The 14,465-nt window shown below is 37.9% G+C and overlaps 1 protein-coding gene across 1 annotated transcript in view; it reads right to left on the bottom strand.

The window, feature by feature from the left end:
- The window catches only part of TRIM44 (TRIM family member 44), a 74,947-nt gene that overhangs the window by 42,824 nt on the left and 17,658 nt on the right, over positions 1-14,465 (bottom strand). Inside the window, 2 exon segments of the mRNA XM_088145069.1 lie at positions 5,169-5,408; positions 8,807-8,892. Coding sequence (XP_088001195.1) covers positions 5,169-5,408; positions 8,807-8,892 — 326 coding nt within the window.

Raw genomic sequence — 14,465 nt, forward strand, 5'->3', positions numbered from 1 at the left:
CAGTTCTCTGTTTCCAGTATTGGACGTTTGAGTAAGTTATTTAGCTCAGTGACTCAGGAAACCTTTCTAGCCAGGTATCAAAGCAACAACATTGCTGTTTGCCTCTAGAAACTAGTAAGAACGCAAGAATAAATATTATCTCCCCGATATTATGCTCTTAATCTCTAAGATTAATCTTTTTTTTTTAAGTCTTCTATATTTATAATTCTCTGAACAGAATAGCTTGGTTCAATGTGTTAGTGTAGGCACTACATGGTCAATATATTTTCAGATTGGGGCCCTATCTTTGTTTGAACACTATTGATCCACATGGCTTTATTAGTGTGGGAGATAATGGTGTCAGGATATTGGTCAGAACAAGCAGGAAACGTATATTTAAGATTTAAATGAAAGGAACTAAGAAGAAAACATTAGTGACAAATGACCATGTTCCTTCTAAACAAGGAAAGAAGTCACACAACAGAAAGTGGATCAAGGATACCAAAGGACTATGGAGAGATTTTTTGTGACCATCCACATAACAAAGCCTCCTAAACAGTCAGTTTCCAAAACTAAAATCAAAAAGACTCAACCTGTGCTGGAAACTAACAAGCCTGTTCACTGGGTCGCTGAACTGTAGTAAAGAATTTGATTTGAACAAACAAGCAAAATAGTTATGATTTCAATGCAAGACTGTTTTATTCTATTTTTTATATCATTGGTACAAGTTCCAAAAAGCAACTATGTTTTGTCAAGCTTTCATCTTATCTTTACTGAAGGCATACAAGGCAGATATCGAAATGAAACAAAAAGTAATACAAAAGATTCTCAGAGCAAGATTTTTTTTTTTATTCTTTGTAGCTAGCATAATGGGTACCTTTACCTAATATTATTCTGTAGATAGCAATAAGAGAGCAAATTATGTCACTTTGTATAACATCTTAAAATAAATATATCAGGAAAACGGCAGGTAAGCATTGTGGAAAGCAAAGGAGTTAACTACAGGAAGAATTATGTATAGGCAGGCCTCTGTATCAAGAAAGGTGCAGTCAAGAGTTGGTAAATTAACACCACATTAAGAATGTAAAGCAGAAGAAATGAACCATACAACAGCACAAGCACATTCCTATGAATCCGGCAGTAGCCCAGTCTCCCAAACAGGCAAACTGATATCAAAACATTCTGAGCTTGGTAGGGCTGTCTGTCTGGAGCTGGCATCAAAGTGTTCTGTGTTCCATAGTTTTGCCTCAACCTGGAAACATAACAGGACATTTTTAGACCTTATTTAAAGTGTTCACAGCATTAGCTTCTTCTACATCTTTGGAGCTATGGCATCTTGGAAATGTATTACCCAATAAAACAACAGATACGGTTCCATCTTTGCTGTCACTGGCTGGAGTTAATTTAAATAAATTGATTAGTAATCATTAGCAATTTTACCTGGAAGTAAGATAGCCATGTCTACCACAACATCATCATTCAGTAGTCTAAACTATACCTAAGAGTTGTTAATTTTTGTGGGGAAAAGGGACTGAAATTGGACACATTACTAACAGGTAGAAAAGCCTGGGCTGGTCCCATATTTTGATAACATCAAAATGTGAGACAAGGAAGAATCAATGTAGTCTTTTTATTGTCATCTATACAAAGAATAGTGATCACTTCATGGGGGATAAGCCCTTTGCCTCTTCTGCAAAACCTGAGAGGGGGCAGAGAAGAAAGCAACTTATAAAACATTCACATTGCAAAAAAATGCAGTTTTTTTTTTTTTTTTTTTTTATCTAGGGCAGTGTTTCTCTACTTTGGCAACTTTAAGATGTGTGGACTTCAATTCCCAGAATTCCCCACCCAGCATGCTGGCTGAGGAATTCTGGGAATTGAAGTCCACACATCTTAAAGTTGCCAAAGTAGAGAAACAATGAAGTAGGGGAAAGGCAGCATAAGCTGGACAGCACCTTATGTCAGTCTATTGATTCTCAAAAGATAATTCTGTAAACCAACCAGACCTTCAACAAAGGGAGAGACAGACTGAACTTCCAGGGGTTTTCATCAGTTGTTGTTGTTGTTCTTAGCATTTGTTCCACTTGGTTGCAGAGCCCACTCATTCTTACCTATGAATGCATATTGCAATAAGAGGTTTTGTTTTTCAGCTGGCTTGTTGCAAAGCTGAGAGAAAATGGCTGGCCCAAGGTCATCCAGCTGGTATCCTTAGGGAAGAATAGAACCTAGATTTTCCTGTTACTAGACCAGAATCTTAATCACTTTACCATGCTGCCTCTCCCAGGGTGTTTGACTGTAATTCTTATTAATCCCATCCAACATGGTCAGTGGTTGTACATGATGGGAGTTATAGTATAGACATTAAGAGCATACCAGACTAAAGGCAACAACTGAGGTGCAAGCAATTAAATCCATAGACTTGCTCTCTGTTGTTCCTCTGTAGAACATCATGCACATTAAAGCAATGTATAAGCAACTTATAACTTTGCAATTAAACTGTGCAATGAAAACTAGATTAAAGCTAATTAAAGGGAATCATTGGAGAAACTCTACATATGCCATATGTATATGCTACTGACACCTGGGAAGAAATGAAAAGTATACCCAGTGCTATGTATAAATACCTAGACACTAATACTAAGAGCTACCAAGGTGAGAGATTACATGGCTTGGCACAGAATGGGGTTATAAATGTAGAAGATTATTTTAAAAAAACTAGTTGAATTGTGAGAATCAGTAGGATACATGTATTGCTGTATAGGCTATTATAATAAAAACCAGGGAAGTTATTTGGGGGAGTCATATACATATAAAAAAGGCTAAGTCCAGTTAATTACAAAACCGAAGAACAAGTTCATCCACTAAATCAACGGGGTAAAAATATCAACCCAAAGTAGCGCTGCACTGGGAATATATTTGTTTATTTTAACTGGAAACCTGAGATATCCTTGCAATACCCAGAGACATCAGCGAGGCAAAAAAAAGGTTAAAGTTATATGCAAACTTGTCTACTTAAAGAGAGACTGTTATACAAATCAGCAATAACAAGAAAACATCTTCTAGACAGGATAAACACCAGTTCTTTAAAATACATGGAACCTGTCCTCAACTTGATAGCAGTCCCCAGGATATAACATAACATGCATGTTTTGTTAAATCCCTCAGGCACTTTGAGTACAATACTGTCAAATTAAATATTTTGTGCAAACTGTAGGTAGAAAACTAAATACCAAGGAAGCATTCTATCTGATCCGCATACGCCTACTCATTTTCAAAACTTCATGGTTATTTAGAAAAAAAAAGGGTATTCCATACCATATTAAATGAGAATCAGTGTAAATGCAAAGAGAATAAAGGGGAATGAAATCCTTACTTTACATATTCCGTTCGATCAAGACTATTCAGAAAAGAAGACATAGCTTAAAGTGCCCACTGTGTGTGGGGAGACAGTGAAAAAAGGAAATTCTGTTAACAGCATTACTGGGCAAGGAAGGAAAGTAAGACAGTAAGTCTGTTTAAATCAATTGTGGAACCATGCTGTGAATGCCATATATAATTCTGATCGCCTCATCTCAAAACAGAGCTAGAAAGCGTGGAAAAGGGGAAGTATTACAATTAACTGTCTGGAAAAAAAAACTTCTACAAAATATTCAAACATTTTCACTTAGGAGAAAGGAAAGGAAACAGGGAACACAGTGAAGACTGACAAGATCATTGATATGAAGGAAATACATAATGTTTTTACCTGTCTCAAAACCTGATTTAAATGATGAATCAGCATAGGATAGATAAAAGAAAAGGATATAATCATGGCTGGGCTTTGTTGTTTTATCTTTTGACAAGGTGATGGCCAGCAGCTCAGAGATGAAAAGGGATAAATAGCTCAGATACTGACAGCTGGTCCATTAACTGCTCCTAGCCATGACATTTCATACTATGGACCAAACCTTTGGTAACGGTCTTGCTTTCATATCCTACCTGTATGCTTGCCAGGAGTATCAGGCTGGACATCAGAGGCAGAATTTTTTGGACTCTGTTCTCATCCAATAGAGGTTTTACATTCAGCTCCACCATAGCCAACTGTGCACTGATTGCCCTACCTCTTTCTGTACTATACCAAGTACTTCATAAATGCATGAATGCTATCAAACGTATTTTGAAAGTAACCTAGAAAATCAAAGAGCTGGACTTTTTAACTTTGATCACATAAATTGATCAACTGTATAATTCTAAAGCAATGTTTTATAGACAAGTGTTCTACAGAAAGAAATTATCCCCTTTAATTTCCTGATGCCATTCTGGGAAGAACATATACTCCTATCCATGAGGCCCTATTGCCTATTAAAGACTCCTTTTTGAAATGGCATAGGATGAAGGATTCTTAGAACAACATTTGTTTTATGGGGAATATGAGCCCAGTAAAATATCATTTCTACTTCTTATGCTTTTGCAGACATTGTCTTCTTTTTATCTTTAAATACCATGTAAACTCTAGTTGCCTCTATAGTAAATGCAATCTTACAATTTCAGTTCCAGTTGTATTCCCTGGAATTTTCAAGTCATGCCTATGTATTCCTTCTGTCTTCCCTATGGCAGTTCTAAAGAGGATAAAATTTGTAGCAATCCAGAAGTAACAACAACCAAGATCAGCTTTCCTCAACTTGGACATCTCTGCAAGACAGCAACTTCCAAATTCTCAGAAAGTGCCATGCTGGCTGGAGAATTCTGAGACTTGAAGTTCACATATATGGAGGTCACCTAAACTGGGGAGGTTGACATAGACTCATTCTAGAGCAAAGGAGCAAGCTACATCTTTAATGGCCTTTTTAAAAACAGGTATTACTCTTAAAAGGTCCTTATTTGCAGGGTACAAGAATGTCATATTTTCTTCGTAAGTCCAGAGTTACCATAAAGCATTACAATCTCTTGTTAAGCCAGAATGGAAGCAGCTGGCTCTGTGCCCTTTCTAACCACCTAAATCTACTGGATATCAGCATAACCACATACAATTCATAATGGGTTATGACTTAAAACTCCACATATCCCCTTGGAAGTTTAATGGATTTGTGGCCACTTTTAAATGCTGACAAGCAATAAAGAGGCTAAACTTCAGCATTCATCATAAAGTTTTATAGCCATCTGCTGTTAACTGCTTTGCATGATTTTTTTTTTTTTGGTTATTTATTTACCTCAGGCTTGAGCAGAATTAGCTCATTAAAGGTGTTCAGCTGTCTTGTGAGCCTTGCTATCTTAGTCATCAATTTTTCTATGCAGGCATCAATTTCAGTAAGCACTTCTGTTGTGTGAGTAGATGTCAATGCTTCTTGCAGATCCAGCAAATGGAGGGTCCACTGTTCTTCTTCAGAAACCAGGTGCTAAACTTTGTTGAACTCTTGCTGGGTGCTCAGCTTCATATTACCCTGAGTCACCTGAGGTATAAAAGAATAGAGCAATTTCAAGGAATTGCTGTCAAATTATATTTGAGAGCTAATATCTAAAAAAATAATAATAATTGTTCCTTGGCAGGTGGAAGGCCTTGGCTGATCTCACAAAAGGTAAGGAGGATCAGATCTGACTATCATTCAGACTGGAAACCACTAGGAAATTCTAGGGCAGCAAGCTAAATGTGTTGCAAAATAAACATTCTGTTCCCTTGTAAAGAAAATATGCGCCTTTCTGTAAAATCACTGAGGACTGAGTTCTACTTGAGGGAGAGTTTACCTTATCTTTATCTTATTAATAATAGTTCATATTTATCACTATATTGTAAGAGATTCCAGTAACTCACATTTCAGAAATGCTGAATTACTCAAAGTAGGCCACCAAGGCATTAATAGGAGGAAGTAGAGAATATGAAGGTAAAAGAAAGTGGCCCTAGGCCACCCAGTAAACTCATAGCCCATATAAGATGTGAAGTAGAAACTATCAACTCAGAGTCTGATCCTAAACTAACCTAAAGAACGTACAAACTAACCTAAAGAACGTAGTATAATGGGGGGGGGGGAAGGAAGGTGTTAATACATGTATTACGTGCTAGCACAAGTATTAGAAACTGACATAGCACCAAGCACTAGAGACTCAATGATATGGCTTGCAATTAAATGCAACCAGAAAGGGTTATTCACTTCTCTGAAACTTTGCAAGATTGCCAAAGGGGAATTCAAGTTTGCACACAATGAGGCTATCTCCTGCAAAGCCACAGGCCAGGCGTAAGGGGAGAAGTATCTATACTGCCTAATTTAAGAACCCACCACAATGATTCTATAAATCAGATTATGTTGGCTGGGAACTGAGACATGCAGTCCCAATATATGTGGAGGATTGGCTTAAGTCAGAAGTCGGATAATAGCAGTTTTGATGAGCCAGTCTCCGAAATGGATGAGGATCAGAGAGGACTAAATGACAAGAACTCTTGTTCAATTTATTTTGAATAAAATCATAAATTAGCTTATTACTGCTGCATAAAGAATTCAGTCCATTACTGAAACTGAATAAAGGTAATTTATACATGTAACTCTTAAAAATCAAGGTATCTTGAGAAGACAGAATGAGTTCCACACTAGAAAACAGCAGCCATGCATTTATTATGGCAACAATTATTAAGGCTGCTCAGAAAAGCTTTGGAGTAGAATGGCTTAAAAATACCAGTAATAAATAAACAAACAATATCAACATTAACCAAAGCACAGATTCAGAAGCCAGCTTTTTTAGAGGTCTCAGAAAAGGACAACTTTTTTGCAATTTCATATTCACACAGGAGTTTTTTTGTTTCTCTCCCCACCCCCCATTCTACCTTCTAACATTTTGGCCTTGTTATAGATATGAAAAGCATACAGCATATATGCATGACACATAAGAAAGTTTACACTAAGCAGTCTAATCAGAAATTAATTCCTGAGTTCAATGGGATTGACTCCCAAGTAAGAGAGTACCACCTGGGATAGAGCGCACGTTAGCTGCTTTTGCTAGGCAGAAAAGGCTGCAACATATATTCTGAAGGATGCTGATTTTTTGGGACCGTGACACAGAAGTTAAGTATTTGTTTAAGTATTTTGTACCAGGAAAGTCTGTGGGCAATTCGCAAGGCGTACCTTAATACTGTGTTAGTAATTATGCTTCTTCCTCAGGATCGGCAAAACAGCCTCTCCATTTCTGTTTTATGTGGCTCTATGAATTCGGCAGCATGGCATGAGAATGTGAACTGGCAGTGTGTCATCTATAAAGACTGATGTTGCAAATCACAGATGGACACAATTTTCAGCATTGAAAAAACATCAAGAAAGGGGGACAGCTTGCAACACAACCAAGCAGATTTTGAATGGATCAGTTTAACTGGAGGCAAAGTTGTATACACACACAAACCCAAAAGCTAGAAGCACTGACGAAAGAAGCATTCTAGTTTGAAAAATGCCTACAGATAATCACTGGATTTTTATTAGTAAGGTTATTGTCAGAAAGAAGCACAAGCTGCCTGCTCTCCTCAATTAGCACTGCTGGATGGAGACAAAAAAGTGTTTTGTTTTTAAAGGAATGATATTATTCTGAAGTTCTCTGGCAAATTGCTCATGAGGCATTCCCTGGAAGGAAAATAATTTGCATGGATCAAGAACAGGAAGCTGCAAATACAGAATGCTGAAACAGCCTGCTTGCTTCAGAGGCATTCATCCTATTAGCCAGATACCCTGCAAGGTGTAAAGCAACACAGACATTATTTAATCTTTAGAAGGAAGTGCTGGTGCAATTTCAATGGCAAATTTAATAAGATAAACCAAGGCAAAAGCATATTTTCAATATTAATATGAAAGGGTCTTTATGTATTTATTTGAGCTGGTTAATTACTGCTTTTCTCAAAACTGTTTAAAGCAATTTAGCAAATGAAAATAACACAACATCTTTTAAAAATCCACTAGTTATAAAGAAGACAAGAAAAACTATCCTTGTAATACAGTTTTGCAGCGAGGAGCTTCTGCTTCTACCAAAGCTGTTCAACTATAACTTCCAATAGACCCGGCCAGCATGGCCAAGAGTGAGAGAGGGTGGGTGCTGCAGTTGAACAGGCATTTGAAAGGCCACAGCTTTCCTGCTCCTGATACAAACCCCATTACATAGACAAACTTTCAAGAAGTTCAGGTTCTAAAGCCTGTTACAACAGTCCTCTTCTAATCACTGGTACCATGCCATAAGGACTGGCCTCAGCTGTAGATATACCATATAATAAAAGCTAGTCCTTAAGGTATGGAGGGCTGCAGACCACAAAGGGCTTTTGAAAACACACTGAATTATGCCTAGAAGCAGACTGGTAACTGGTACTGAACAAGATCTATGTATGAATGCCTACTGATAGCAGTAACAGATACAAAGCTTTGTTCTACAGTCGTCTTCGGGGCAATGATTCATTATAGAAGTCCACCTTATCCAAGGGAGACAACCTGTGTTTCAAGACTGGGAGCAAAAGGAAGAGTTTCTAGCAATAACTCGAATCAGCCTTTTGTAACATCTTGAATCTTATTTTTGTCCTATAAACAGAATTATGCAAGTAATCAAAGGAAACATTATGCAGCACAGGTCTGTCAACTCACTGAAACCTACCACAGTGAGTTGCCCTGGGACCTTTATTGTAGACAATCTTTAAATACAGTTAATCAAAATAGTACTGACTTTCTCATAATTCTCCTCTTGGCTCCATTATGATCTTTGAAATGTTCAAATTGCTCATGAGGCATTCCCTGGAAGGAAAATAGTTTTGAAATGACGTTTTTTTCTGGAAAATCTTGTGACTCTGATACCCGAATTCCTAAAATATTTCCATGTTTTTATTGTACAATACCAATGCCAAATCCACAGCTTTTTCTGAGAGGTATGGGAGTGAAGAGTGCAGAAATTCTCCTATGGCTTCTTTACTCTTTCTTAGTTCTACCAAAAAAACAAAACAAAGCTGAAGAGATACAAAGCAATTAAAAAAATAGGTCAAGGGGGGAAGGGGAGAGAATAGCCTTCCAATGCCCTGTGAACTGTCCGTGTGGGAGCTCTCTGAATAAAATGTATGATGTCAATTTGTCCCGCATGTAATTTGCTGCTTGTCCACACAGGAACCTATGAACTGCTTGCTCCTTATTCTCTGCATACTTTGCATCTTTCAGTGACCAAGAAAGCTGCCCTTACTTTCCATGCATCTTCCAACCTAAAAAATATATATTATTGAGCTTTCTTTTATTGGGAAAAAAAAAAAACCTCAATAAAACTTTCCAGGGCTGAATAATGATTTGCAAGGCTGTTTTGCATTATTAGTTTTGAATGCAGAGTTTTCTTAGTGCAACCACTGACATGCAACACAGTCACCCACATTTTGTTTATCGCTAGAAAAGCAAACATCATTAAGGGAAACGGGAATCTACCACAAACCAATCCCTTAAGATACAACCAAGCCACTGTTCCAGTTAAAACTAGGCTTGCTACTCATGAATCAGTTCAAAGAATTCCAGATTATTCATTCACCAGCCCGTCTGTTTAATTGAGCAATTTTGTTCCATTATGAATGAAGCTTTTGACAACTGCTCTGTAGCTCATTACTGTGTTGTCCATTTACTGTTTGATGGTACTTCAACAGAAATATCAGGCTAACTTACAGAGATATAATTATGAGTAACATGCAACAAGAGATTAATCAATTTTTTTTTTAAAAAAAGAGATGGTCTACCTCCAGTAGTCAGCCAACATTTCTAGAACTGTCAATTTGGTCTTAAGACAGAAATAGATGTTAGAGCTTTCCAGTTAGGCTTCAAAGTAGGCTTTCTTCCCAAGCTACAAGGTCAAAAAGAAATCATTTTATTTAATAGATATATTCCTCCAGTGCATGAGGGATGTTTCCAGATAAATCCAGTACACTGTGTGGAAGATACAACCAGGTCAGCTTCATAAACTGTGCCCCTCTACCAGTAATAGCTTTCTTCAGAGACAATAGCCACAACTGCAGAGGTCAGTCAGGGAAGTCAGCTTTGCTTTAAAAAGAATCACTGAAGAATGGGGCAGCTAAGATTGACATAGGGATGCAAAACGCCCTTTTACATATTTTTTTAGCATTTTCCAATGACTGTGACAAAAAGAGTGCTTGACTTCAAGAGTTAATGAATCAAGCTCTTTCTTTTTTCTGAATTACTGATTCTGATTATTGAATTTATAGGAAACTATTATTTGGGAAATTCTGAAAAAGTTCCATGAAATCAGGAGTAATGTTTTCTGCATGTTGAGAATACAGCCACAACCAAGTTTGCTTTCATAGCATGAGATGTCCTAGGAATTCTCCCATATGACCTATTTTACCTTTCATTATTTGACAAGATCATAGGGAGTGCCATCTATGAAGACCTGCAGGGCAGAGAAACAGAAACAGCTGGGCTACTCACAGGAAACAAAGTCCATACCAATGTTTTCTATGGCAGCTTTTTTCTATGGCAGCTCAACCACAGATCAAAAGAATATGCATGCACATGGAAACTAATGGTGCTGGGAAGACTCCTGATTTAATGACTTGAATATTCAGAACACAGCCTCTTTTGCTGAGATACTCTTGCTTTTCCATTTACTGTATATATGTGTGCATAAGCACCCCACTCCAGGATTTGAGGCAGGTGGATCGGAGTGTTATTTCAGAGATACAAATAATGAGTTCTATTATTAAATCATTCTGGGTTTGTTCCTGAACTCCTCATTTCAAGGTTAAGAAGGGTTTTTTTTTTAAATGCAAATAAAGCACTTTGGCACATTTTGAAGTACAGGGATACCTAGAAGAATAAAGGCTCTGTCATAAGCATCTCTCGGTTGCTTTATCTCTATTATCATTGTAAAGTCTTAAGAGTGGATACCAAGGACTTTTAAATTAAATGTCAAATGCAATCTAGCACTGGAAACATAAAGTGGGGCTGCCCTAGGGAAAGCAGTTCCTGACAGTCTTATTCAGCTTGTCAAAAGTGGCATTTTCCTCATAATTATCTGTTTGCATAAATGAATCACCATTGGCCAAGGATATTGCTGGAGACTTAAAACAGTGCAAAGTGAAGCTGACAAGTAGTTTTGAGGGCTTGCCTTCCTTTGTAAAGAAACATGAAGATAACAATATGGCCACATCTTTAAACGGATAATGAGGCAAGGTGACTTAGCTCTTCACAGTACTAACAAAAATGTGGCATTCTATGGATTAAGAAGATAGAGACTGTGAAAAATTGTCCTTTTTATATTTGTATTCAAATATTCATGAAGATGTCCTGTATGTGGAGAGATCAAAACATTAAGAACATAAACATGTTTAAGCATGTTTCTCTCTCACTTCTGAAGTGAAGTAAGACACTTCCAAGATTGGCAACTTAATCTGACAATTACAGCCCGTCTTTCACACACCCCAAAACCTTTTTCTATGCCGTATAGGATGAGGAACTAAATCCAATTCATTCACCAGATTCATTCCCACCAGTAGACTGATCGGGATCAGGGTTCTGCCTGCACCGAATCCCCTGCCTGCTTTTCTCTTCCCTCATCTTCTCCTCCAGGCTCCCAGATTCCATGTGCCAAGAGGAAAGACTCTATCTTCTTAATCCATAGAATGCCACATTTTTGTTAGTACTGTGAAGAGCTAAGTCACCTTGCCTCATTATCCGTTTAAAGATCCGTTGGCAGGAGCAACCAGCTAGGAGCAGTGTAATCATTAGCTCAGGTTCAAAAGCCCATACTAGTCTTCACAAAGCCAACGCTGGCTTCAATCACCCCTCATCTCTCTTAAAAACAAAAGATATAAGGTAGGCAAAGCAGAGAAGACATCTGGAGCACCAGAGATACATTTCATTTAAAAGCAGCCCAAGGTTCCCCATTCCTAACACAATATGTTATACTGCATTATTTGAGACTTGGGAAGATGATTTAATGTAACACTTCAATCCGCAAGCAATAAATACAGATGTTATTTTAAAAGGTGCATCAATTAATCCTCAATTTAAGTTGGACATGTTCTGTGCCTTGTGCATTAATACAGGGTCGTACTCAATGTCATTGTGCCGTCAGTTGAATAGCATCCATCAGTACAGCAGATCCCTCCTGTTCCCTCTATCGTATTCCAAATCTGTTCCACAGGTTTGAAGGACTATTCAGGGTAAGTTTGGGAGCAGCTGTTCCCTTGATCAAGACCAGCTAGTATGTATTTTCATTCAAGATCCTCCAAACCACAGAAGTTTTAATTAAAGAACCAAAAGTCTATTTCAGACATGGCATCTATTAAAGATGAGGCATTTCAGATGCAGTTGCTGGATTCCATCCAAGTCCAATATACAAAAAGGCGGCTAGCATTTTATTAGAAGAAACCATAAATCTTCACCAACCCTTTGCACAATTATAATGCTAAAAATAGCTACAAGGCTTGTGGGACTTCAGCATTTGGATTAATCAAATCTTATAACGCAAATGGGGAAACTGCAACAGGAACAAAAGCACTGGAGGATTTTCAGAGCCAGATTATAAAAGTCAAAGATAGAACAGCAGACACTGAAACAGTTTGTTTCTGTCTAAACTGCTCTTCCAAGACAATTAACACTTGCCAGAAAAGAATCCTTCAAGCCTGTAACAGCGAATTACAAAAAGAACATTGTAACTGTACCAGAGTGCAACAAGAGGTGGCAGATTGCTAAAATCTATCAAAGCTGAGGTCTTAGGGTTATAATTATATTTACATAAACTATGTTTTTTTTTTTTAAAGTGAACACCAAAGCTATTTATACAAGACAGAAGCTTTAAAACATAATCAGAGTGTCTTTGACAAGCGGTCAGATTGTATCCAACGTAACGTGAAGCAGAGAAATTCTGCCACATTTTTCCTACCAGTTCTCACGCAATTTGATGAAAGAGAATTTGATTTAGGCATTCCTTCAAAGCAGAAGAGAATTTTGGAGAAATTCACAAGGGACAGTTTGGTGGTCTTGCACTTTTTAAATTTATGGGATGTGCATGTGAACATTCTGCTTTGTTGTGGTTGTCTTCTGTACAAACCTCTTTCTGGTAGCAGATACCTATTCTTTAAGCCTTCCATCAAGTTTTCCCAATTTGACATGCTAGTGCAGACCCAGGCAACGATTTTTAAAAAAATTATATTTACCTACCATTACTATTGCCCAGGGTATTAGGGGTTGTTTTGTTTGTGGAGTCCTTGGGGTTCTCTGAGCTTGGTTCTTTTCTTGCAAACGTTTCAATATCCAGCTAGGTAACATCTTCAGTGCTAAAATGGGATGGGGTTTGCTCTCTATTTATGTGCTGTGGCCTGCCTTGCCAGTGCTGGTGGGGGTTTTGTTTTGCTCCTCTGGTAGTTCCTTGATTAGCATATGTCTACTGCTTAATTGTGTGCCTGGTGGTGACCTTTGTTTATCTGGGTGATGATTGCTGGTGAGGAGATGTTCTGGTTTTTTGTCTCGTTTGAATAGTACGTAAATGCTGTTTATCTCTATGTGTCTGTTAATTGCTGCCTTGTCTGAATACCAAGCTTCCAAAAATTCTCTTGCATTTTTGGATTTAGCTTAGTCTCTGACAGTTTCCTAGTTAAAACTATGGTTCAGTCTGTCCATGTGTTGTGAGATTAAGGAGTTTTCATCATGTCTTCTGACTGCTAGTTGGTGCTCGTGGATGCGCTCTGTTAGTCTTCTGCCTGTCTGTCCTACGTAGTATTTGTTACAGTCCTTACACTGTATGTTGTAGATGACTCCTGTTCTTTCTTCTTGCGATACTGGGTCTTTTGGTTTACTTAAGATACTTTGGAGTGATTTTGTTGGTTTGTGTGCTACAGAGATGTCATGTGGTTGTAATAGTCTGCTGGTGGTTTCTGAGATGTTTCTGATGTATGGCAGTGTGATCCTTTTCATAGCTTGTGTAGGTTGTGTTATAGTATGTTGAGTGGTCAGGCACTTTTTGATAAAGTTGCGTGGATATCCATTTTGTTGGAAGATGTTGTATAGGTGGTCTTTTTCCTTTTCTGCTGTTCTGGGTTGCTGCAATGCATTTGTGCTCGCTTGAATAATGTTCTTACACAACCCATTTTAGCACTGAAGACGTTACCTAGCCAGGTAATGAAATGTTTGCAAGAAAACAACCAAGCTCAGAGAACCCCAAGGACTCCACAGTTCAACCCTGAGCTACACATATTCGGCTCTATTGGTTGTTTTGTTTGTTTGTTTGTCCTAGCATGTATCAATAAGTGACCATGAATTATTTACACATTTCCCCTCCTCTTCTAAATACCAAAACTGTATTAGGAACCTACAAGTTCAAAATGAGGAAGTGTGTGGTAGGCAGTAAGAGCGTAGATATGTTCATTTTGCTGCCAGAGAAATCTGGATACCAAGACCAGATTCCAATAGGAAAGTGCCTTCCTCTACCCCAGTTGGTGCCTAGAACACTCTTAAAATAGTGACGGAATAGACTGAGATCAAACTTAGGTCATATACATATATCCAACC

Source organism: Python bivittatus, unplaced genomic scaffold, assembly GCF_059951505.1.
Source record: "Python bivittatus isolate LINGU-HERP-01145 unplaced genomic scaffold, Pbiv_v1 ctg000480_np1212, whole genome shotgun sequence".
NCBI classification, from domain to species: Eukaryota; Metazoa; Chordata; class Lepidosauria; order Squamata; family Pythonidae; genus Python; species Python bivittatus.